General features: G+C 45.3%; 1 protein-coding gene across 1 annotated transcript in view; it reads right to left on the bottom strand.

Annotated features, from left to right (window-relative positions):
• Positions 1-25,106, bottom strand: part of LOC117360467 (zinc finger protein 395-like) — a 91,200-nt gene that overhangs the window by 22,308 nt on the left and 43,786 nt on the right. Inside the window, exons 4-6 of the mRNA XM_033944244.1 lie at positions 19,021-19,127; positions 10,811-11,046; positions 10,595-10,695 (exon numbers count right to left, since the gene is read on the bottom strand). Coding sequence (XP_033800135.1) covers positions 10,595-10,695; positions 10,811-11,046; positions 19,021-19,127 — 444 coding nt within the window. The remainder of the gene's footprint in view (positions 1-10,594; positions 10,696-10,810; positions 11,047-19,020; positions 19,128-25,106) is intronic.

The raw sequence follows: 25,106 nt of genomic DNA, 5'->3' as shown, positions 1-25,106 counted from the left end.
ATGCTAGTATTCTACTGTATAATGACATCTTGGTGGCAAGAAACAGTTATAATATTGATGCTAAGCACATGGCATTGGGGCACCTAAATCTTGGCACCAATTTATAGAATTGCTACTCCATTTGGGTAATACATTAGGCCATTCCAAAGCTGTAGCCACTGCCCTGACAGAAACTGAGTGCCACACTGGACAAGGGGGATGTGTGAATAATTTACGTTGATGACAAGGAAAGCTAAATGACAGACTGTTTTCAACTGCATGGAGAGAGAGGACTTTCCCAGGGTGACAAAGTCAGTATTCAACTCTCATTCCAGATCTTCTCCTAAATTACAGTGCAATATTTAACCAAAAGCCCGCTCCTTGTTCAGGGCAGTACAATTCCTGTAATTGCTGGAGCACTATAGCACAGAATCTTCAGAGCATTGTTTGATTTATAGTGCCCTCACATCAGGGCTCACCACAGAATGGTGCACCATAGTTATCAGTTAAGCAATAGAATTTACTGTAATTTTTTTAAATTTATGAATTACCCCTATAAAATAACTCAAGGACATTTATAACATAAAAAAATAAAGTAACACAATAGTTAAACCATAATTGTACAGAACAAACTTCAAACCTCCTCCCCTCAGCACCCTCACCAGTGCTTAACACTGCTCTGCCCCTTCCCTACAGCTTCCAACCATAAGATCAAGGTTACCACTGAGAATGCTCTTGAACTAGTAAACTGCAATTGTGCTTCTCTGACGGTGGGGATTCAACAAAACTTCCTGTGCCGATTGTAAATTCAGATTCAGTATATAATGAAACTAACCGGTCTGCCAAATAAAGCGGGCCTAACCTATATGAAAATTAAATGCCAAAGTCAACACCTTCAACTTTGCTGACCCGATGCTCTAAACAGGCTCATCGCGTGGTTTCTCCTGCAGTCCTACATTCTCTGATTCTGGCATGCAGATGAGGTCATTAATATTAAAACTAGACATTCGATCTAGACCTGTCAGTAACCTGTTTTTTTTTCTTTGTTTTTTTCTAAGGGCAAAGATGTGCCCATAAAAAATAAATACTGTGCCATACCGGTCTCCCCCTCCCCCGATGACCCCAGTACCAAAAAAATTGGCAGAAGGGATGCCTTCTCACTCCTGACATGAACCCCCACTCCCTGTGCCAGCCAAAATCAATAGGAGGGATGTCCACTCCCTCCTGCCGCTGAACTGACCCCTCCCCCCCACCAGGACCCCTCTAAACTGACCCCTCCCCCACTCCTCTTCCTATAAAAAAATCAGGAGGGATGCCCACTCCCTTCTGCCACCGGATGCCCCCCACATTCGCTGAACCTCCCCAATACTTATTGATGCAGTAGACAGCAGGAGGGATGCCCAGTCCCTACTGATCACAGGTCTGCCACTCCAAAAAGCACAGTTACTTACCGTAACAGGTATTATCCAGGGACAGCAGGCAGATATTCTTGACTGATGGGTGACGGCACCGACGGAGCCCCGGTACGGACAATTTTAGAGTGATTGCACTCTAAGAACTTAGAAAGTTCTAGTTAGGCCGCACCGCGCGTGCGCGAGTGCCTTCCCGCCCGACGAAGGCACGCGGTCCCCAGTTAGTATAAGCCAGCTAAGAAGCCAACCCGGGGAGGTGGGAGGGACGCAAGAATATCTGCCTGCTGTCCCTGGATAACACCTGTTACGGTAAGTAACTGTGCTTTATCCCAGGACAAGCAGGCAGCATATTCTTGACTGATGGGTGACCTCCAAGCTAACAAAAAGAGGGATGGAGGGAAGGTTGGCCATTAGGAAAACAAATTTTGTAAAACAGATTGGCCGAAGTGTCCATCCCGTCTGGAGAATGCATCCAGACAATAGTGAGATGTAAAAGTATGAACTGAGGACCAAGTAGCAGCTTGCAGATTTCCTCAATGGAAGTGGAGCGGAGAAAAGCTATAGATGCTGCCATAGCTCTAACTTTGTGGCCCGTGACAGAACCTTCCAGTGTCAGGCCCGACTGAGCATAACAGAATGAAACGCAAGCAGCAAGCCAACTGGATAGAGTGCGTTTAGATACAGGATAATAATAATAATAATAATTTTATTTTTTATATACCGCCATACCCGGCGAGTTCTAGGCGGTTTACATCAATTATAAAAGGATCTACGTTTTCAAGCAGATTTACAAACAAATAAAACAATTCAGTAACAAGTAAAACCGAAATTGACAGAGGATGGAGGGAGGTTGTTGAAGACGGGGAAGAGAGGAGCTGTAACGGGGGGGGGGGGGGTGAGAGCAGGGGGGGAGAGGAAAATGTGAGCGGGTGGGGCCGCTAGGGGTCTTGTTTGCTGAAAAGGTAAGTTTTGAGAGATTTTCTGAAGTCGAAGTAGGAGGGGGCCTCAAGTATCATTTGGGCCAGCCATGTGTTGAGCTTGGCTGCTTGGTAGGCGAAGGTTTTGTCTATGAATCTTTTATAGTGACAGAGTTTTAGCGAGGGGAAGGCGAACAGTTGAGTTCTACGGGATTTCTTGTTGGTGTGATAGAGGTTAAAGTGGGGGTTGATGTAGCTTGGAGTAGCACCATTAACCGATTTGTAGCAGAAGCATGTGAATTTGAAAAGGACTCTTGAATCGAATGGCAGCCAGTGTAGTTGGTGGTAGAAGGGGGTGACATGTTCCCATTTCTTTAGGCCGAAGATGAGGTGCACGGCAGTGTTTTGGATTATTTTTAATCTCCTGGTGGTTTTCTTTGTGGCGTTTAGGTAAATGATGTTGCAGTAGTCAAGAGTGCTGAGGATGGAAGATTGAACCAGTAGGTGGAAAGCGGAGTCGTCGAAGTATTTTTTTATTGTGCGTAGTTTCCATAGTGCGGAGAAGCTTTTCTTGACCAAGTGTTCAGTGTGGTTTTCTAAGGATAAATTTTTGTCCAGAGTGACTCCCAGAATTTTTAGGGTGGGTTCAAGAGGGAAAGTAATTCCTTTCAATTGAATAGTAGAGTTTTTTTATTTTGTCATTGGGGGTGGCTAGGAAGAATTTTGTTTTGTCGGGATTGAGTTTCAGTCTGAACGAGAGCATCCAAAGTTCAATCTGGTTAAGAATATTTGTGATGTGGTTAAGTAGTTCTTGTGAGAAATTGGTTAGAGGGATGGCAATTGTGATATCATCTGCATATATAAAGAATTTGAGTTTGAGGTTGTGTAGGAGGTTACCTAGGGAGGCCAGGTAGATATTAAACAGGGTGGGTGACAGGGGGGAGCCCTGAGGGACCCCACAGGTGTTGTCCCAGCTGTATGAGAAAGCATTGTTTTTGAAAACCTTGTAGGATCTGTTTCTTAGGAACCCCTGGAACCAGTTGAAGACCTGATCAGATCCCAACTTGTTAGGATCAAAGGACAAAAACAGTTGAGGGGATGATCTGTGAGGTTTAGTGCGTTCAAGATAGTAAGCCAAAGCACGTTTACAGTCCAAGGTATGCAAAGCCTGTTCACCTGGATGAGAATGAGGCTTCGGAAAAAAGACAGGTAGGACAATGGACTGATTAAGATGAAAGTCAGACACAACCTTAGGGAGAAACTTTGGATGTGTACGAAGGACCACCTTATCATGATGAAAAACAGTGAAAGGTGGATCGGCCACTAGTGCATGCAGTTCACTGACCCTCCTGGCAGAAGTGAGAGCTATAAGGAAAACCACTTTCCAAGTAAGAAATTTGAAATGCGCTGTGGCCAAAGGTTCAAAAGGAAGTTTCATTAAAGCAGAAAGAACCACATTGAGATCCCAGACAACAGGAGGGGGCTTGAGAGGTGGCTTCACATTGAAAAGGCCCCTCATGAACCTAGAAACCAAAGGATGAGCCGAGAGGGGTTTTCCATGAATTGGCTCATGAAAGGCAGCAATGGCACTAAGATGAACTCTGATAGAAGTAGATTTAAGGCCAGAGTCAGACAAGAAAAGAAGATAGTCCAACACCAGTCCCACTGCTAGAGACATGGGATTATGGTGATGTAAGAGGCACCAGGAAGAAAACCGAGACCACTTCTGTTGATAACACTGAAGAGTGGCCGGTTTCCTGGAAGCATCAATGATAGAACGGACAGGCTGAGAAAGGAGTGAGTGAGCCGAAGTCAGCCCGAGAGATACCAAGCTGTCAGGTGCAGAGACTGTAAGTTGGGATGCAGTAGGGTCTGCTGATGCTGAGTAAGCAGAGAAGGAAACAGTGGAAGAAGTATGGGTTCCCTGGAACTGAGTTGAAGTAGAAGGGAGAACCAATGTTGCCTGGGCCACCGTGGAGCGATGAGAATCATGGTGGCTTGTTCCTCCTGAGCTTGAACAGTGTTCGCAGCATGAGCGGTAGAGGAGGAAATGCATATAGGAAGAGATTGGTCCAATCCAGGAGAAATGCATCGGGTGCCAGACGGTGAGGAGAGTAGAGTCTGGAACAAAACAGCGGCAGCTGATGATTGTGAGGAGCTGCAAAAAGGTCCACTTGAGGAGTGCCCCATTGAGCGAAAATGGATTGGAGAGTGAAGGGGTCGAGAGTCCATTCGTGAGGTTGGAGAATTCTGCTGAGATTGTCTTCTAAGGAATTCTGTTCCCCCTGAATGTAGACAGCTTTCAGGAATAAATAGCGAGCTGTCGCCCAAGACCAAATCCGTTGGGCTTCCTGACACAACAGGCGAGAGCCCGTCCCTCCCTGTTTGTTGATGTAGTACATTGCAACTTGATTGTCTGTGCAAATGAGAAGTACTTGAGGAAAGAGAAGATGTTGAAATGCCTTGAGGGCATAAAACATCGCTCGTAGTTCCAGGAAATTGATGTGGTGTTTCTTTTCCTGAGCAGTCCAAAACCCCTGAGTTTGGAAGTCGTTCAAGTGAGCTTCCCAGGCATAAGGGGATGCGTCTGTGGTGATCACGAAGTGATGAGGAGGTAGATGGAACAGTAGACCTCTGGATAGATTTGAAGATGTCAACCACCAAAGAAGCGACTGTTGAAGAGACGAGGTCACAGATATGTGTTGTGAGCAAGGATCCGTCGCTTGAGACCACTGAGTAGCTACGGACACTGAGGAGTATGGAGATGGAGACGTGCGAAAGGGGGTGACATGTACTGTGGAAGCCATGTGCCCCAAGAGCACCATCATGTGATTGGCAGAGATGGTCATATGTTGAAACACCTGCCGACAGAGAAGAAGGATGGTCTGAAGGCGGTTGGGTGGAAGAAATGCCCTCATCAGAACAGTGTCCAGAATGGCTCCAATGAATTGGAGTCGCTGGGTTGGAATGAGATGTGACTTGGGTAGATTGATTTCGAAACCCAAGAGTCGAAGGAAGTGAATGGTCTGGTTGGTGGCAAGCAGAACCGCCTGAGGAGAGTGAGCCTTGATTAGCCAGTCGTCCAAGTAAGGGAAGACTTGAAAACTGTGAGAGCGGAGATAGGCCACTACCACAATCAGACACTTGGTGAATACCCTGGGAGAGGAGGCCAGACCGAAGGGTAGCACCTTGTACTGATAATGATTGTGATTGATGAGAAAGCGCAGATATTGCCTGGACGTCAGATGGATAGGAATATGTGTGTAAGCCTCTTTGAGATCAAGGGAGCATAGCCAGTCGCCCTGAGAGAGAAGAGGGTAGAGGGTGGCAAGAGAGAGCATTTTGAACTTCTCCTTGACCAAACATTTGTTGAGATCTATGAGATCTAATATAGGTCTGAGGTCTCCGGTCTTTTTGGGAACTAGGAAGTACCGGGAGTAAAATCCCTGACCTCGCTGATCTGGAGGAACTTCTTCGATGGCGTTGAGGAGAAGGAGGGATTGAACCTCTTGAGCTAGAAGGAGGGACTGAGACTTGTTGGAAGCAGACTCTTTTGGCAGGCCTAACGGCGGAGGAGTCTGAAAATTGAGGGAGTAGCCGTGGGCTATGATAGAGAGCACCCACTGGTCGGTGGTGATAACTTCCCATCGAGTCAGAAAAATGTTTAGTCGACCTCCTATAGGCTGAGGAAGAGGACATGAGGGAGGAAGACTGGCAATGCCCTGGAGAAGCGAGTCAAAAGGGCTGAGTCGATTTAGGCTGAGTAACAGGCTTCATGGCAGGCGGCTGTTGTTGACGAGCCTGTTGTTGCTGTTGCCGTTGCCTCCGAGGCTGAGGAGGATGAGGCTGAATAGGTCGAGCAGAAAAGCGCCTCTGATACAACGTCTGCTGCCTAAAAGGACGAGGAGGAGGGGGTGTCTTTTTGTTTTTCAATAAAGTATCCCACCTCGTCTCATGAGCAGAAAGCTTCTGAGTGGTGGTATCCAGAGAGTCTCCAAACAACTCATCACCCAGGCAGGGAGCATTGGCAAGGCGGTCCTGGTGGTTCACATCAAGGTCTGAGACGCGAAGCCATGCCAGTCGTCTCATCGCCACAGACATAGAAGTAGCTCGGGATGTCAGTTCAAAAGTGTCATAGATGGAACGGACCATAAACTTCCTGAGCTGCAAGAGACTAGCAGTGCATTGTTGAAAAGCAGAGAGCTTACGGTCAGGAATATATTTCTGAAAAGTGGCCATCTGCTGGATAAGATGTTTCAGGTAAAAAGAGAAGTGAAACGCATAGTTACCTGAACGGTTGGCCAACATAGCATTTTGGTAAAGTCGTTTACCAAATTTGTCCATGGCCTTGCCCTCTCTGCCAGGAGGGACAGAGGTATACACACTAGAGCCTGCCGATTTCTTTAGGGTTGACTCCACCAGCACAGATTCATGTGGAAGCTGAGGTTTGTCAAACCCTGGGATAGGAATAGCTTTATAAAGTGATTCCAATTTCCTTGGAGCTCCTGGAATAGTGAGAGGAGTTTCCAGATTTTTGTAGAAAGTTTCCCTTAATATATCATGAAGGGGTAACTTTAAAAATTCTTTGGGAGGTTGGTCAAAGTCCAAAGCCTCTAGGAATGCTTTGGACTTCTTAGAATCAGACTCCAAGGGGAGAAAAAGGGTGTCTGACATCTCCCTTAGAAATTTAGTGAAGGAAGAGTGCTCTGGCTTACTAGCAGGATCCTGTACCGATGGGTCAACCTCATCCGATGAAAAATCCTCCTCGGTACCGAGGGGATCATCGGAGTCATCCCATAAATCAGGGTCCCATACCGATGGAAGGCGGCCCTGAGACAGAGGAGTAGAGGATTCGGTATGCCTGGTTTTGCGGACCGATTTGCCTGAACGCATCGACACCGTACCCGGTGACTGTAAAGCGGGACGGGAGTCAGAGAGCGGTACCGAATCAGAGGCCGAGTGAGCCGTACGCCGAAGAGACTTTGGCTCTGCCGATAAGATAGGCATGGAGATGGAAGAGGCAGATTTAAGCGGTGCCGATAACGTCGATGCCGATAACATAGGCTGGTCGACGATCGGTACCGCAGGCTCAGTGGGAACCGACACCGGAAGGTTCGGAGTTAGTAGAGCCGGGAGCAGGTGTTGTAATTGCTCCTTAAGATGGACCTGAAGGATGGATGCTATACGCTCATCCAGAGACGGTCCCGATGGCACCGATACCGCTTTTTTCTTGCTCGGTACCTGCGGTGCAGCTCGACGCTCAGGCGAAGTCGATGCCGATGAAGAGGCAGTGACTTCTATGGGAGCGGAGCGTTTGCGGGGCCAGCGCGCAGTCAGCAGGACTTGGCTCACTGCTTGTTCAACTGGCGGGCCAAGAACAGTAGGGGATGGCTTCTTAGCCAGCTTACATACAGGGTGCGACACCGACGATACATCTTGCGGTGTCGAAACCACCGGTGTCGATTTAGAGGAAGTTGCCAGAGTCGATGCCGGTGGGACTTTCATAGCGGCACCGAAAAGAATCCGCTGTTGAATTTGTCGATTCTTCAAAGTTCTCTTTTGAAGAGAACTACAGCAGGTGCACGTTTCTGCCCTATGGTCCGGACCCAAACACTGAAGGCACCACTTGTGCAGGTCGGATAAAGAGATAGGGCGTGTACACCGCTGACACTTTTTAAAACCCGGTGAAGGGGGCATGAAGGGAAAAACGGCCGTAGCAAAATCGAAGCCCGAAGCTTCGATGGTGCCAACAGGCCCCGCCGGGGCCGACCGAAAAAAGTCGAAAAAAATAGACTTTTTTTTTTAAGAAAATAAGAAAACAATAAAACGTGAAGAAAATTCACTGAAAAAATTTGCGAGCGGGAAGGCGAAAAAAGAGAGTCCAACAGCCGTTGGAAACACGCGTCTTCTTAGCTCCGCGGAAACTAAGAAACTGGGGACCGCGCACCTTCATCGGGCGGGAAGGCACTCGCGCACGCGCGGTGCGACCTAACTAGAACTTTCTAAGTTCTTAGAGTGCAATCACTCTAAAATTGTCCATATCGGGGCTCCGTCAGTGCCGTCACCCATCAGTCAAGAATATGCTGCCTGCTTGTCCTAGGATAATGGCAGGCTTTCCCCTTCCCGGTGCATCTTGGGATGCATGGGGAGGGGCCTAAGGCTCTGATTGCCTCAGATGCCTTAAGACCCCATTCAATTTCTTTGGGCTTTGTCACATTTGCTGCACTAGGAATTGATAGCATGGCTTTGTAAAAGGAGCCCTTACATGTCAGAACTGGTGCAAAATCCACAATGAGCAAAAGTACCTGTAAACATTGCACCTGGCCACACAGTTCTAAAAATTGCCCCTCTTGATATCCAAATGAAGGAGTCTTGAGGCAAAAGATGTCAATCACTCAGTGGTGGGCTTATCTAAAATGTACTTTATTGGTAGACAAAACAATATAAACAAGCGTCTTCGTTGCTGAGACTCACCCCGGCTCTTCAAGTGCCTTTTTATTTACCAAGTTGCAGATGTCAGAATTACAGTGAAAATCTGCTATTCCAAAGGCTTACACTGAGTCAATATACATCAAACAAAACTGCTCTCATATATACCGAACTGCTCTCATATATACAGTACTGAAGTATCACTAAAAATAATCCTGAAGTTGGAACATACATTTAATATCATTGTATAATTATGTTGCTGTTTACAGAGACCACTGCCTAACTTGCTGTCAGTTTTCTAGAAGTCACAGGCCAGAAAATACTTCTCGGAAGGGCCTCCTAGCCTCTGTCATATAATCTTTACAACGACTAATTATTGGGCTTACCTTGTTTTCTAGCGACTCATGTACACAGTACAATACAATACATATGATAAAATCACAAAACTCTTCCCTAGAGAGCTAATACAATATGTTTAAAGATAGGAAAATTAACAGTGTTAAAGATTGCATAGCGGGTAGCGAACCATGGGTGAAACAGATGAGAGTGCATGTCTAGGCAGTAACTTTAATTTTTCTGCTGTGTACATGTAGACTTGGGTTGAGGCATAAATTCCAACTTTTATTACTCTAAACTGCCAATCCACACAAAGAAGAACCAGCAGTGACCTAGATCTAACTATGGGAAAAAGCCAAGGAGAGAACAAATGAATGTTTGATAAGGCCCTGATTGCAAGGATAAAAGTTGGCCAAACCCTGTAATGCCCGTCTTTGAAGTGTAATTCTTTATATGTAGCCTCTCATGAAATTGAAATGAATGTGATTACAGGGCAGACTGGATGGACCATTTAGGTCTTTATCTGCCATCATTTACTATATGTTACTATCACCAATTTCCCAATCCAAGCTGTACTTTGAAATGTAACATCTTCCACTTAAGAGTATACCTGGCATTTTGGATCACTTTCCTACTGCCTCAGGCTACTAAATTTTCCCAGCCCTTTATTCTGTTTTCCTGCCTGATAAGACAGAGTCCAGATCATCACCTGCTGTCTTAAGAGGATATGCAAAAAAGAGTCACTCCTAGCACTGTAATAAACAGCTATTGAGAGTCTGGCTATTTGTAGGTTTGTTGACTCCAACTAAAGTTGGAACAAAGATCAAAGAAGGAAAGGGATGTGTATTGTTTTGACCTGAATCACAATAAGATCATCAAGATGTTAGGAATCTGAGCCAATCAGGACCTTAGGCTCCTCCCTCTGTATCCAGGGATACAGAATGAGGAGCCTAAGACTCTGAATGGCTCAGACTCATGCCACCGGGGTTGGGGGATGATGGGGGAGTTTGCCAGGCAAGAGGGGGTGGGCATTCCCCCTGCCGTTTTTGCTGGCAGGGGGGGGATTGGTCCCCAGTGCCGGTTCATTGGGGGGATGTAGGGGAGGGCCATCATCAGCAAGGGGGGGGGGGGGTTTAATGAGACAGATATTGTGCACAACATCTGTGGCCATTAAAAAAAAAATCCTGTCCTGAACAGCTGAGTGGCAGGAGGCTTCCCCTGCTGGCTCTGTGCATGTGTTAGAATAACTTTCACAGCGATCAATTGGATGGCAGAGACAGGGATTACGATGAACTTCCACACGAATCATTTGCATGCAAAATTTTTGGTGCATCAATAGCTTTTTTAGAATCGGCCAAAAATCAGATCAGAGTAGACCCATGCGATTTTACCAATCCAGTTTAGTGTATCTAGCCCTCAGTGCTTTCAGGGTAAGATTATCTATTAAGTATTCAGTGTCCTCCATTCCTTTTATCTATCTCCCCCACCCCACAGTTCTTTCTTACTATAGAATAGTCTTACCCGAGGTGCTGAGTTTTTACATGTCGCTTGATGCCTACAATGGAGCGGAGAAGTTTGCCACAGTTTGGCCACAAGCACTTGTATGTTACCTTCACAGAGTTCTGTAAGAGTACAAAGCAAACACGTACAGGTTAAGATTTGGATGGAGGACTAGAGAAGCCACAAACACACCATTTATGGACATCACCGCAGCTGGTCTGCAGCCTCTTGCTGTACCTTTCTCTTGCGCGGAGCTGGCTCATCCAAGAGGAAGGGGTCAGGGTCAGTCTCAAAGCCTTCATCCATAGGTGGAGAGCCACAGGCCTCCCCTGAGTAGTTGGGGCTTGCCTGAGTATAGGGGGGTGAGGGTGTCGAGATGCCACTGCCAACGCTCCAGTGCCCACTTGTGGTGCTGCTCCCACTATCTGACACATCTCCACTTTCCTTCCACAAGTCGCAGGCTACCTGGGATGCTGTGGAAGAGATGGAAGAGGAAACAAAGTTACAACCCACATGCACAGGCCTAAATATTGTGAGCATGGCAAATACCAGGGCAGTAAGTACCTTCTGCAGCTATGACCTAGAGACCACATCACTGGGTAAGTTTGAGTTTGAGAAAGAAAAAAGAATTACAGGTACAAGTATGAAGTTAAGACTCCACAAAATCCAGGGATTTTAGTCAATCATTATACATTGGTCAAAAAAAATATATATATATTTTTAACATTAACAATACTGCTGAAGGGCTGTCTAGTATAGATTTGTCTCTTTGTGGATGATATCAAAATCTGCAATAGGAGTAGACCCCCCCCCAGTGGTGTGACTAACATGAGGAAGGACCTAGTGAAGCTTGAGGAATGGTCTGAAATTTGGCAGCTACGATTTAAACCTAAGAAATGCAAGGTCATGCATTTAGGCTACAAAAACCTGAGGGAATGGAACAGTTTAGGGCAGTGTGCCGCAGCAGATTCCAAGTGTGCCGCGAGACACTGGCAAGGAGGAGAGATGCCGGCTGACTGCTTGCAGGATGTGCCTCTCGCAGCGAGAGGCACATCCTATAGGCCGTCAGCCAGCGCCGACGACTCTCCTCCTCACCGGTGCCTCTCCCCCACCGGCAAAGGGAAAGGTTCAGGGTCCAGCTAGAGGTGACTTCTGACCGCGGCACCAGGTTTAGTGTGCCCTGGTGCTGAAAAGTTTGTGGGACACTGGTTTAGGGGGGTAAAGAATTTTTGTGCACGAAAGAGGTGTGGGACTTGGATGTTATAGTATGTGATGATCTTAATGTGGCCAAACAGGTTGAAAAGGAGACAGTGAAAACTAGATGGATGTTTGGGTGCATAGGAAGAGGAATGGCCAGTAGGAAAAAGGAAGTATTGATGCCTCTATGAAAGAGACCTCATTTAGAGTATTGTGTACAATTCTGGAGGCCACACCTTCAAAAAGATATAAACAGGATGGAGTTGGTCCAGAGGAAGGCTACTAAAATGGTCAATGGTCTACATCAGGGGTGCCCAACACGTCGATCGCGATCGACAGGTCGCTCGCTCAGGCGACCCCAGTCGATCGCAGAGCGGGTTCCCTTCTTCCCTTCTCTTTTTTCCCCTCCTGACTGGCCTGCTCCTGAATTCTGCTGCTGCCGCTGCTGCTCAACATTAAAAAAAAAAAAAACGGCTTGGAGAACTTATGCTCCGGGGCTAACGTGTGCTTGTACTGGCTTCCCTTCTCTTCCCTCTGAAACCGGAAGTTATGTCGGGGGAGGGGGAGAGAAGGGAAGCCGGCACGCACATGTTAGAGCCCCATTCGCGGGCTAAAGCGGGAGACAGGTCAGTGAAGCTTGCGATTTGTTCTTCTTGCTGCCAGGTCCTGCCTACTTTCTGTTTCCTCAAAGGCAGGACCCGGCAGCATTTCTCCCAATAGGTTGATCTTGGGCCATCAGCCTTCCTCTCCCCGACGTCAATTCTGCCGTCGGAGAGAAAGTTCTGGCCAGCGGAACTTCCTCTCCGACGACAAAATTGACATCGGGGAGAGGAATGCTGGTGGGCCCGAAGCAAGGAGAGCTTGGCCGGCGGCGGGCGGCTTTGGGGACCTGTTATCCGATGGCAGTGGCAGTGGCTTGGGGGAGGGCAGGGAGGGAGAAAGAGGGCAGGCAGGGAGACAGAAGGAAAGAAGAGAAACAGAAAAAAAGAAAGGGGGCATGAAGAGAGAAAGAAAGAGAGGGCAGGGAGAGAAGAAGAAAACGTTGGGGGGAGAATGATGTCAGGAGGAGAGTAAGCATACAGGCTAAAAGAAGGGAAGAAAGATTGGATGCACAGTCAGAAGAAGAAAGTGCAACCAGAGACTCATGAAATCACCAGACAAGGTAGGAAAAATGATTTTATTTTAAATTTAGTGATCAAAATGTGTCAGAATTTATATCTGCTCTCTATATTTTACAATATGGTCCCCTTTTACTAAACCGCAATAGAGGTTTTTAGCGCAGGGAGCCTATGAGCGTCGAGAGCAGCGCTGGGCATTCAGCGCAGCTCCCTGCGCTAAAAACTGCTATCGTGGTTTAGTAAAAAGGGAGGGGGTGGGTATTTGTCTATTTTTGAATGGTTGTTACTGAGGTGACAGTGCATAGAGTCATCTGCTTTGACCTCTTTGAAAAAAACCCGGAATAGGAATGATAATTAACAATTCTATGAGTACAGTGTGCGTAGTGTTTTTTTTAAATTTTATTGTTGGTAGATCATTTTGACTTGGTCATTTTATAAGTAGCTCGCAAGCCCAAAAAGTGTGGGCACCCCTGGTCTACATCATAAGGCATATGGGGATAGACTCAAAGATCTCAATATGTATATTTTGGAGGAAAGGGAGATATGATAGAGACATTTAAAAACCTATGCAGCATAAGCATGAGGTGAATCTCAATTGAAAGGAAACGCCAGGGCATTGAAGTTAAGAGGTGATAGGCTCAGAAGGAAATGCATCTTTTACAGAAAGGGTGGTAGATGCGTGGAATAGTGTGTGAATTCAAGAAAGCGTGGAAAAGGCACATGAAATCTCTTAAGGAGATGAGGAGATAGTGGATGCTGTGGATGGGCCTTTATCTGCCATCATGTTTCTATGTTTCTAGCTACAAATGTGCAGTGCTGGGAGAACATTTTAAAACTTTACCTCAGAAACTTATTGTACCTGAATAGCAATAATATAGTTAGCTGCTTCAAAATACTATAATTATTAATAGTGGAAAAGGTTTGCTAAAAATCTTATAAACATAGGAATGTCCTCTTAAGAAGGGACTTCAATAAAACATTAAAAACATTTATGGTTGAACATTTTTATTAAGCATTTGCACAACAAGAATAATATGAACACAACACATAACAACCATATCCTATAATCTCTCTGCCCCCCTCAATCTCCATATCAACGTAAATGAAGAGAACATCCGAGACAGGAGGTCTTGTTTCTTATAACCTCCCTTCTTGTCATGCATTTCCTCTTCCCCAAATAACTCTTTTTAACCCTTATATCCCTCTCTTCTCAACCTTCTTAAAAATTGCAAATCTCAAAGTGTACCATAAGAAACCAAAGAGTAGATCCACTCATATCTTGATTAATATTAAACTTCTAGCTCTCGGAGGGAGAGCTTGAAGTTAATGCTCCCAAAATCATCAAAAAATGTTTTATCCATTTACATTAAATATAAAATTAACACTCTCCTATACTCTTTGGAAGCTATTGTAATTTTTCTATTGAGGACTGCTGGACATGATGGACCTCTGGACTGACCCAGCAGAGGCACTTCTTATGTTCTTATGTTAAACATGCTAACAATGTCTTTCTTCTCCTCTGGCAGCTTTCCTGACTTGCTGCTAAGCTCAAATTAGAAGACAAGAATCACACCATACCCTCCTTCCATCAAACTATGAATGGACAATAGCAGTAATGCTCATCGCCATTAAACATGTGGAAGGTAATTTCATAGCAGGGTGCCTATGTGAAATGTCAAAAAAGATGTTTATTTTTCAAAGGCACCATAGCCCTTTATGTGCCTTTATAAAATAGGCTCCTACAATGGACCTCCTGTAGTGCAAAAATGCTCTTGCACATAGAGCTGCACGGAAATGGGGATTGTAGGAATTCCTTGGAACTTGCAGGTATGAAAAAAAATTCCATGGGATTTCTGTGTGGATGGAAGAAGTTACCATGGGATTCCTGTGGGAGTATAGTCAAAATCTCTGGTGCCCAGAACGAGGCTTGGAATGCAATGAGGCAGCTGGAACACCAGACTGAGACTTGGAATACTCATTGGTTAAATAGTGATTATTATCCAAAAATACCAAGAGGAAGCTATTGGGGTTGGGAGGAAGTAAATATTAACATCAGTGGCGTACTTAGGGAGTGTGAAACCCAGGGCTGATCATTTTTTAACACCCCCCCCCCCCACTCAGAACGGGTTACAGTTTAACATTCACAGTTTTACAATATAACATTACATAGGGTTACCTCTCCAACCCCATGCCTGTGCTGTGGTGTAAACAAAATAAACGAAAAAAGGCTTTTCCTCTCTCTGCTAGGTCCTAGTTCACGCTTGCTGTCTAAAACCTGGCAGCATACACATTTAAAATCTGACATATTGTAATCACAAAATAGAAAATAAAATTATTTTTCTACCTTTTGTTGTCTGGTCAGTTTATTATTCAAATTATATTAGTCTCAGGCTCTAGTTTGTTAACTCGCTCACCAAGATCTCCTGCCCATTTGACTTTTTCTTCTTTCTCCATGTTCACCATCTATCTTCCATCTCTGTACCTTCCCTTCTACTGCATTAACCAACATTTCTGTTTCCTACTGTCTACCATTCCTCTTTCTCTCTCTTTGCTTTGTGCTTTCTGTTCCCCTCCATGCAGCATCTCTCCCTTTCTCCCCTCCATTATTATGTGCAACATTTCTTTCTCTCTCCCCATGCACCATCTCTCCCTGCCCTCCACCCTATGTCCAACATTTCTCCCTCTCTCTTCTCAATGCATATCTTCCTCCCCTCCACCATATGCAGGATTTCTCCCTCTTACCCCTTTCTACCTCTTTGTTACATCTTTCCCTTCCTCTTCTACAGCCCATGTCCAACAATTATTCCTCTCTCCTATCCCCCTGGGTAGCAGCTTTCCATCCCACCCTCCTATGCCAGTTTTAGACATTTTGGGGCCCTAGGCAGAAATTGAGGAGGAGGCCCATCTTCTACCTGCAGGTCTCCCATTTTCCCCACCCACCTTTAAATTACTTCTTCACACACAAAACAGGCAGACCTTCACCAAATATAGAACAATGGATCCCAAATTAGAAATAGACATATGAATACCAAAACTGAATTGGAAACCACAAAAAGTTAAACTTGGCAAGTACTGTATTTTGAACGCAATCAGTGGCGTAACCATGAGAGGAGGCTGGGCCTCCCACTTTGAGCTTAGGCTCCCTCAAAATGAGCATCTCCCTTGCTGTAGCTGGTAGGGATCCCCAAGCCTCACCAACTGACAGCCACCTCCTCCCCATCCAACTTCTGCAGCTTGCAGCAATATTGCAGACCCACTGCTGCTGCCTTCCCTCCTCAATGCCCCCACTTGGCTTTCATGCATGCATGAAAGCAGTGGCAGCTTGAGGATATTGCCATTAGCTGCAAAGCTTGGAAATTTCTACTTGCAGCACTGGAGGAAGATGTCTTCATTTGGCAGGGCTTGGGAATCCCTACTAGCTCAAGGCAGGAAGAAAGTTTGGTGCTCATTAACTAATTTTGGACTCCAGTCCCTCCCCTGAATACAATACAAAAAATAATTGTGATGCACATATCCCAAAGCTAACATATTCCAGTTAATAAATTAAAAATAAAACAAATTTTTCTACCTTGTTGTCTGGATATTTTGTTTGGCCATCATCTTGGTCCCAGTTTCTCTTTCTGATGTTTGTCTATCTTCTACTAATTCTCTTTCCAATGTTTGCTGTCCGTTTTTTCTCCACTTCTCTCTTGTTCTATTTCCTCCTTAAACCCGTCTCCAACGTATTGATTTTTCCCTTTCAGCTTTCTTAACTTTTTCTTTTTTGCCACTCAAATCTTGCCTTCTTTCTCACCCTTCTTCTTTTTTAAATTTTCAGCTACCTCTCAATTCTCCATCTCCTCTCAGTCCCTAGCTCTCCCATTTCCCATCTTACTCCTTTCTCAGCCTCCTATTTCCTTCTATCTATTCCTCATTATCACATTTCTACCACTGTACTCACTGTTCTCTCAGTCATCTTGTCATTTCCCTTTTGACCTCATCCACAAGGCTCACCACTTTCAGAATCCCCCTCCCTCTCTCCACTGGTCAAGCTATATCACCCTGTCCCTTTAAATCCATCCTCTAACATCTTCTTATCCCAGCTCTCTTCCCTGCTACCCTCCCATGGGTCAATCTCTCCTCCTCTCTCCCCATGGTCCAACAATTTCCTCCCTCTCTTTTCTGTTGTTGTTCTTCCCTCCCCTCATGATGCTGAACAATGAGATGGAGGGGGAAAAAAAAAAAGGAGATGCTGCATCTCTCTCTCCCTTCCACCCCCAGGCCTAACATTTCTCCCTCCCTTCCTTTCATCCCCAGGTCCACCATCTCTCCCTTTCTCTTCCCAACAGTTTTCCCTTCAAGTATCTTTTTCCCTCTTCCTCCACACCACCTCAGGTTCAACTTCTTTCCCTTCAGACCATTGCCCACCATCTCTCTCTCTGTCCTCTGTTTCCGGTCCCATAAGCTCTCCCCCCACGCTCAATCTGGCACTTCTTTTAATACCTTCCCCCTTTAGCCTTAAACCCCCCCAAACAAAAAAAAAAAACCAACAGTTAGTCCAGGAGGATTTCTCGGCCCAGCATGTTATCCCCCTTCTCTCTTCACCGGTCCAATATTGCCCTCACCTTCTGTCTTGCTGAAAAATCAGCCGGCCTCGGCAACGATTCAGAAACGGTGCCCACGGTTCTCCTCCCTGCTTTCTGTTTGCTGTGGTCTGTCTCCAATGATGCAACTTCCTGTTTCTGCCCAGGTGGACTGCGTCAGATGGAAAGCAGGAAGGTGAGCCATGGGCAACGTTTCTGAATCACTATTGAGGCCAGCGGATTTATCAGCAGACAGAAAATGAGGATGACATCGGACCGGCGCAGAGAGAAGGGGGAAGAGATGATGGGCCACAAGGGCCCCCCCCCAGAGCCTTAGGGCCTGTTTGCCTACTCCCAATGCTGGCCCTTCTCCCTCCCACTGTGCAGCATCTCCTGACCGATTCCCCCCCCAAAGCAGTAGCAGTAGTAGCCGCCTGTTTGTGGCCTACTCCACCAGGGCATCTCTCTGCCGCATCATCAGTGATGCGGCAGAGGGAAGGCCCCAGCAGTGCAGGCTACAGGCAACCTGCTCAGAGTGCTGCTTCTAACAGTCCAATCATTGCTGCTGCTGCTTTAGGAGGTAGCCATCACGAAGAGGTATGTCAGTTCTGTCAACCCAGCCAGCAGAAAGGAAGGCCTGACATCGGTACTGCTGGAAGGGAAAGTTTGTGGACCATGACTCCAGTGCCGGGAGCACCTTCTCATAGTCTCCCGGGGGAGGTTGTGGAGGAGACTACTGTACTGGGATTCAAGCGCAAGTTGGATGCATACCTTCTTGCATATCATATTGAGGGATACGGTAAATCCGGGTCTCCATAAAGGAGTACCTAAATGGGCCGCCGCGTGTGCGGATCGCCGGACTAGATGGACTTCGGTCTGATCCGGTGAAGGTGTTTCTTATGTTCTTATGCACCTGGGGTGGACCGCTCCCCCCCCTCAGTACGCCACTGAATAGCATTGACTCCTGCAATGAGTTAGGATGGAATGGAGCTTAGCGAGTATGGATGGGTACGGGTTAGATTACATTGAGGATGGGCAGGGGATGGGTGAAACTTCTGTCCCTGTGTAACTCTCTAGTACAAATGAGTGGATATGCGTACAGTATATGCATTTTATAAAATATTCATGCACATTCCAGCTCCGTTCAAATAATACTTATACGTAGTGTAAAAGAACCCCACTGCAATTTTAAAAAAGCCATTTCCCACATATAAAACATGCTTCCACAGAGTTTCAAATGGTCTCTTGATTTACGCATTTGATATAATCCTGGCACCTGGAGAAAAGGGACAGCCACTTCCAGGGCTGGTGTATTACATTGGAAGTGCTTGTATTTCACATACATAGTATACTAGCTAATGGAGTGAAAGCAGAAAGCTTCAGCTAATGGAGTGAAAGCAGAAAGCTTCAAATGCATGTGTGCTGTGAGAAGGAGGGCACAGGAAAATTTGTGTACCAGAAAAAAAATGTCTCCTCCAGAACAGTCACTACCACCCCACATCCAGTTCAAGCAGAGTCAAACCTCAATTTCACATCTGACAAATGGCAAACGTCATGTCTTTTTACCAACCTTGGATGTTCTCCGTGCAAGGCGGACTCTGTACCAAAGGGCTACAGGACAAGGTGGTCAACACCATCGCTGCCATCATCTCATCCATCTCCACAGCATCTGACCTCCTGCAGGGGACAGACAGGGAAAAACACCTGTTGGAAGGAGGTGGTTAACTGAGGTACTGAGTGAACTATCACAAGACAGGTCACAAAAGGCACCAAGCAATTAGAAACCTTCAGGACATATTGTCAATGGTCTTGCACAATTTACCAATGTTACAGTGAACAAGAAAAACAATACTTTGCTGAGGGGGAGGAAAGCCTACAAGATCATATTACATAGGTAAGAGTAGTCTTGTCGACCATGTTTTGATGTCAGGATTGTTCAAAATTTGCTCTTGATTCATTCTGAATCACAGAAGACTAACAAATTAGTATAGTTTTGTGGAGGCGCCAATAAATAGGACATTTCATAGATTTAATTACTGTTGAAGGTGATGTCATGGGAATCTACCAGCAAGATATATTTTAGTTTTTGCCCTGAGCTACTGGCCCAGCTTGCTGTAACTTCTCGAGGGCGGAAGTTAGCAGGTCTTGAGCATGCACAGATTCTCAAGGCTCTGCATCAGCCCCAACTTGCTGTAAATTTAGCATCAGTGGCAGCACCAAGGAGGTACCAGTAAGAAGAGAAATGCTGGTCTTTGCTGGCAAGGGCATTAGAGGAAAAGAAGTGAGACAGAAATGTCAGTCACTGTGGGGGGAGGGGGCAAAAATGCTGCACACCAAGCAGGAGTGGGGAAAGGGAGAAATGGAGGTCCTCACAGGGGAGGAGAAAACCAGTTGAATATAAACACCTATCCCCCAAAAGCAGGAAACTCAACTTGTTTTATACTCAAGTATACATAGTATTTGTCAGATACAGTACACACTGAATCAAAGAGCCAAGCTCATCTCTATTTTTGGTTGGAATTTATCCCTTTGTACTATTTGAGAAAGGTTACAAATTCAAGCGTTCTGAGCTCTTTGGGGATGGATGAATAAGTAAGTCAGTCAGTAAGCAAGAAGATGGTTATGGAGTATATGATCCACTAAGGGGCAGTGTTGCCTTAAGGAGAAAATTCTCAGCTAGGAAGGTATCCCAGCATTAAGATTTCAATATTAATGGAGCGCTCAACCCTCTTTCAAAGAAATCTCTCTGAATACGTTTGAAATAATTAGGGTTACCAGACGTCCAGATTTCCCCAGGCATGTCATCTTTTAGGCCGACAAGATTGTCATAAGGCACCTCACCATAGGTCGACTTAAGATGCAGCCTCTCCTTCTTTTGAACCCCCAAAGAGAACAAATGATCTTTCAGACTCCAGAAAGGGTTGTGGATTTGATATACCACCTTGCTGTGGTACAACCAAAGTGGTTTACATTTATTATAGGCAGGTACTTTCTCTGTCCCTAGTGGGCTCACAATCTATGTTTTTTTGTACCTGGGGCAATGAAGGGTTAAGTGACTTGCTCAGTATCATAGGAGCTGCAGTGGGAATCAAACTCAAATTTCCCAGATTCTCAGCCCACTGTGCTAACCGTTTGGCTATTTCTCCACTCCTCTGGAAAAAAGTCATTTCTAGATAAGGCAGCTCACCTCTATGCATAGACCTCTGAAAACTTCTTTGCAGGCATCCTTCCAAAAGGAAAGTAAAGACACTAACAATTACAAGAAACAATGAGACTATTTTCAGCAGTAAGGATGGCAACATCTAGTTTGGAATGTCTACCTCACAAAATCAGAGGAGAGGGCCTAAAGTTCTAAAATTTGCCTTGCCAACTAATTAGCCCTCAGTACTCTCACCATATTGGACCAGAGAAAGGCCCCTTACAGATGCTCTCAACAGCAATTCAAATAGGGAAGAATCAAGTGCCTATAGATTCCAGATTAAGATTCCAATTTGGAAACACTAATCACACTGGAGGCCACAGTTGCATCACCCCTTTAAGGGGCACCCTTGGGACATCCCCAAATCTTCAGCATACCCTAGCCAGAATCTCCTCCCCCACCATTTTAAAATGTTATTTTTATGTCCTTCTACAGGGAAACTCGAAATATTGGGAACTGAAGCCTGAAAAAAAAAAATAGGGAATCCTCTCTCTATACCACACTTTAGCACACGGGTGGGCAACGAGGGCTGCAATCCAGTCAGGTTTTCAGGATTTCCCTAATGAATATGCATGAGATCCATTTACATACAAAGGAGACAGTGCATGCAAAAAGATCTGATGCATATTCATTGGGGAAATCCTAAAAACCCGACTGGATTGCAGCCCTTGTTGTCCACCCCTGCTCTAGCATAAGCCATAGAACTTTCCCATGCCTGCAGGAGAGCCTCGATGACCTAAGGCTGCTGTCCCTTCTGCTTTGGTCAAGACATTTCAAAGAACAAGCCGTAAAGCCAAAAGGGAAATTATCTTCCATCAGAAGCAGTTCCTGAACCAGAAGACCTCGGGTCCTGTAGAAGACCTAGACTTTCTCTGACACAGCCGCTCAACTGTGCATCATGATCTGCTGGGTCAATCCTATCAGAATAGCCAATCCTGGATGTACTGCAATGTGGCGCAGAAGCAGGCCTGGGAGGGGGTGGACACATAAAACGCTAACAGAGGACACTGTTGAACAGAGCATCTAGACAGGAAAAACCCCAGTAAGGGACCTTAATATTCTACCTGGTGGCCATTAGATCCATGTCTGGACTGCCTCAAATCGGGCTAGATAAGACAGAACACCTGTGCCAAAAACTTCCACACCCCCAGGCCTGCTCAAAAACTTGGTCTGAACATTGAACATTGAATTTCTTTGATATGGCGTAAGCTTAAGGTCGGCCTACCTGGTAAATGCTGAGGACTCATTGAACCACTACCACACTCAAAAAACAATACAAAAACTGCAGGCAATGTACAAGATGCAGGCACTGTTTATTGCAACATCAATGGTATATAACCTTATTACCAACCAATTGCGGCATACTTTTGGATTCAGTACCGTAGTCATATTGGCACTTGTTTCTCCTGTTTACTGCTGTTAGTCTCAATACCTTATTTACCACGGACCCCTGAGGAAGGTGTGTTGTCCAAAACACGGACCGTGTCGGGTCCTCTGGTTGGTAATAAGGTTATATACCATTGATGTTGCAATAAACAGTGCCTGCATCTTGTACATTGCCTGCAGTTTTTGTATTGTTTTTTGCTTGCTGCTTGTCCTACTGCAGTTTTTGTTGGATTCTCTTTTTGTGTACCACTACTACACTCTTCATTACATTAAAATATATTTCTAGACCGCAATACCTTCCAGATCAAAGCGATTTACATCATCAAGAAACTGTACATCACAATGAAATACAAGAGAAATATCGTTGGCCTATGGAATGTATTCCCCTCACACCTCAACTTTAAGAGATCCTTTCAAACTTTTTGAGCTGTTCTCAAAACTGTCTTATAACAGGATGCCTTTGGCCTTTAAAGCCTTTCTGTTTCTTTTCTGCCACTAGAGTATTTCTGTACACTGAGTATGGGATGTCTGCATTACAAATGCCTCATTCTTAGTTGCATTATCTGAAAATGTAGTCCCACTGCTCTCATCTTCTGCTTTCTATTAACTCAATTTTATGTTCTATATTTTTATACTATGTAAACTACTCTGAAATAATTTTTCTCTAGGGTGATGTATCAAATTTTAATAAACCTGAAACTTTATGCTCCCTTGCAGGTTGATAAATGTCACCACTGGCTCAAAGGCCTGCTCAGTTTCTAAAAGGCCTTTGTTTCCAACTAATTTACTGACCATCTGGTCTCAGACTCTGTCCATTATCCCTGCACAAATCTAGTCCCTTACAATGGATTCTCCAACTGACTAGACTGTGACTGTAGTCATCTCAATCAAACTGGCCACTTACAGGTCCATCTGCCATGAAAGAGAGCCTGGTCTTGTGGCTCTGTACAGACTGACGTAGAAGAGTCCTCTGAAGCAATCTCATACAAGCTTGTGACCACAGAACCAAGTCACTTTCATCGCCAAACATTGCAGGATTTGCCTGAAAACCCAAGCAAGAGGTGCTTTTCTTGCTAAAAGAGACCTCACCTGATACTGAGCCTAGCACTCTATGTTCAGTCAAGGACTGTTTCTCTAAATATCCAAGCGGATCCCTAAGTATTCTAGACATTATGATGGCTACAACCTGCTCTTACCAAAGTTGACACCCCAAATCAGATACTGCCAAATCACAGAAGCAATGATTAGACGATTCTCATTCTCTGACTTCTCTCCGACAAGCCAGTCCAAACATGAGGTGTGAATAATATGGGAAAAATCTCTTTATCTCACCACCACAATGACAAAGCAGGGTTTCCATATAGAAATTAAAGATATGCAAGTGAAATTTACACCCTTCAAGTCCAAAATGGCCAGAAGTATCTACCTTTGCCCCACTTTTCTTTGGGAAAGAATTTTTTGCTACCAGGTATAGCAACCTCCCCAGTATGGTCTTTACTGCCTAAAAGGCATCTGTAATGATGGGAAAAATTTCTAACATATAGCCTCTTCTTATAACATTGAGGACCATATGTTACCTGGACCACTCCTCAAGGAAACTGAACAGTTAGTCCTCCCTGCTAGTCAAAGGAGGGACCTCCTTGCTCATCACTGAGCACCTTTGTGTCTCTTCACATGATAGGATGAAAGGACCCTGTGCTGTGAAGACAGCTCTTTACCCAGGCGATAATGATGCCCATTCCAAAAGATCGTCTTACTGGGACTGGATCTCAAGCCCTTTCTATGCTTATCCTCTGGCATGAGGATAAGCTCAGATGCTTCCCTTTTTTTCCAAATCTTTTGGAAATACTTCTCTTTGGAGAAGGGAAACTGCTAAGCTGAGCCTATAAGGTTTCTTCTGTCACAGCAGATGCTTGGCTGAAATCACAACTGCCCTAACTCTGGTAGAAGTCCGAATGACATCATACAGAGAAGCCACCACATACATAAGCTAAGCCTCCAAGCAAATGGCTCTTTTGGAATTCATCCCCCCCCTCTTCTGAGGACTCTGAAGTTGTTGAATCCAACACATACAAGCTCTGGACCTATCAATCTTGTAAGTCTTCAAGTGCCATGCCCTCTACTACAAGAAAGGTAGTCTTCTTGGTTACTGTGGCAACCAAAGCAGCCTCCTTAGGTGCCACTAGTCTCTTCTTTCTTTCCAGAGCCAGGGTATACAGCTTGTTTATGGCCCTGCCTCCTCTGAGACTGGCCTCTGGAACATGCTTCTCAGACAGTATCATAGCCTTAATAGTCTGAAGATTTGGAAAAGACTTTGAAGGTTTATGCAGCTTCCAGATTCGTACCTATCTTCAAAAGAGATGAACCACCAAAGGGTCATCCCTATCCCCAATGGGCAGTTCCCCTCTACTAGAACCATAGGAGAATCTCATTGGTTCCCTTAGCTGGACAACTCTAGTAGTCAGACCTGAGAGACATCACCAACCACAGCCACTGCTCTCTGTGGCACAGACATCTCATGGCTCCAACACTTATCCATCCCCTTGCTGTTAACTACGTGTCTTAAGCTGTAGTGTTTACTCCCTTTTTTATGTTCTTTTTTTATTTTTATTTATTATACCACAAAACAAGGGAAAATGGTGGTAGTAGGGGGAGGGGCATAACCACAGCTGAAAGAAGGGGAGCTGGGAATGAGACCTGGACTCTTTCCAGTACCTCCCCTGGGTTTTAGAGGCACACTTTGACAGGACTCAGTGACCCCTGCCTATACTCAACTGGACAACCAGTTCTCCAACTAGGTGTATGAGAATACTGCAAAATTCAGTCCAATGCTGGAGACAGAAAAACTGAAGAGCTGCTGGTTGCAAGACGCTCTATATAGAGAAGGACTCACAGTTTGTCCTCAGTCTTCATCTGCTGGTAGGAGGGGCAAAAGCCATTGTCTGGACTGGTCTGGTTTGACATAAGGAAATAAGCATTTGTTTCCTAGCAGGTTGCAAGAAAGCATTTTATATTCTAATATACAAGGAAGTGTTATTAGAATATCGCAAACTATAATCAACTGCAATGCC

Source organism: Geotrypetes seraphini, chromosome 5, assembly GCF_902459505.1.
Source record: "Geotrypetes seraphini chromosome 5, aGeoSer1.1, whole genome shotgun sequence".
Classification (NCBI taxonomy): Eukaryota; Metazoa; Chordata; class Amphibia; order Gymnophiona; family Dermophiidae; genus Geotrypetes; species Geotrypetes seraphini.
This window is presented reverse-complemented; position numbering and strand designations above follow the sequence as displayed.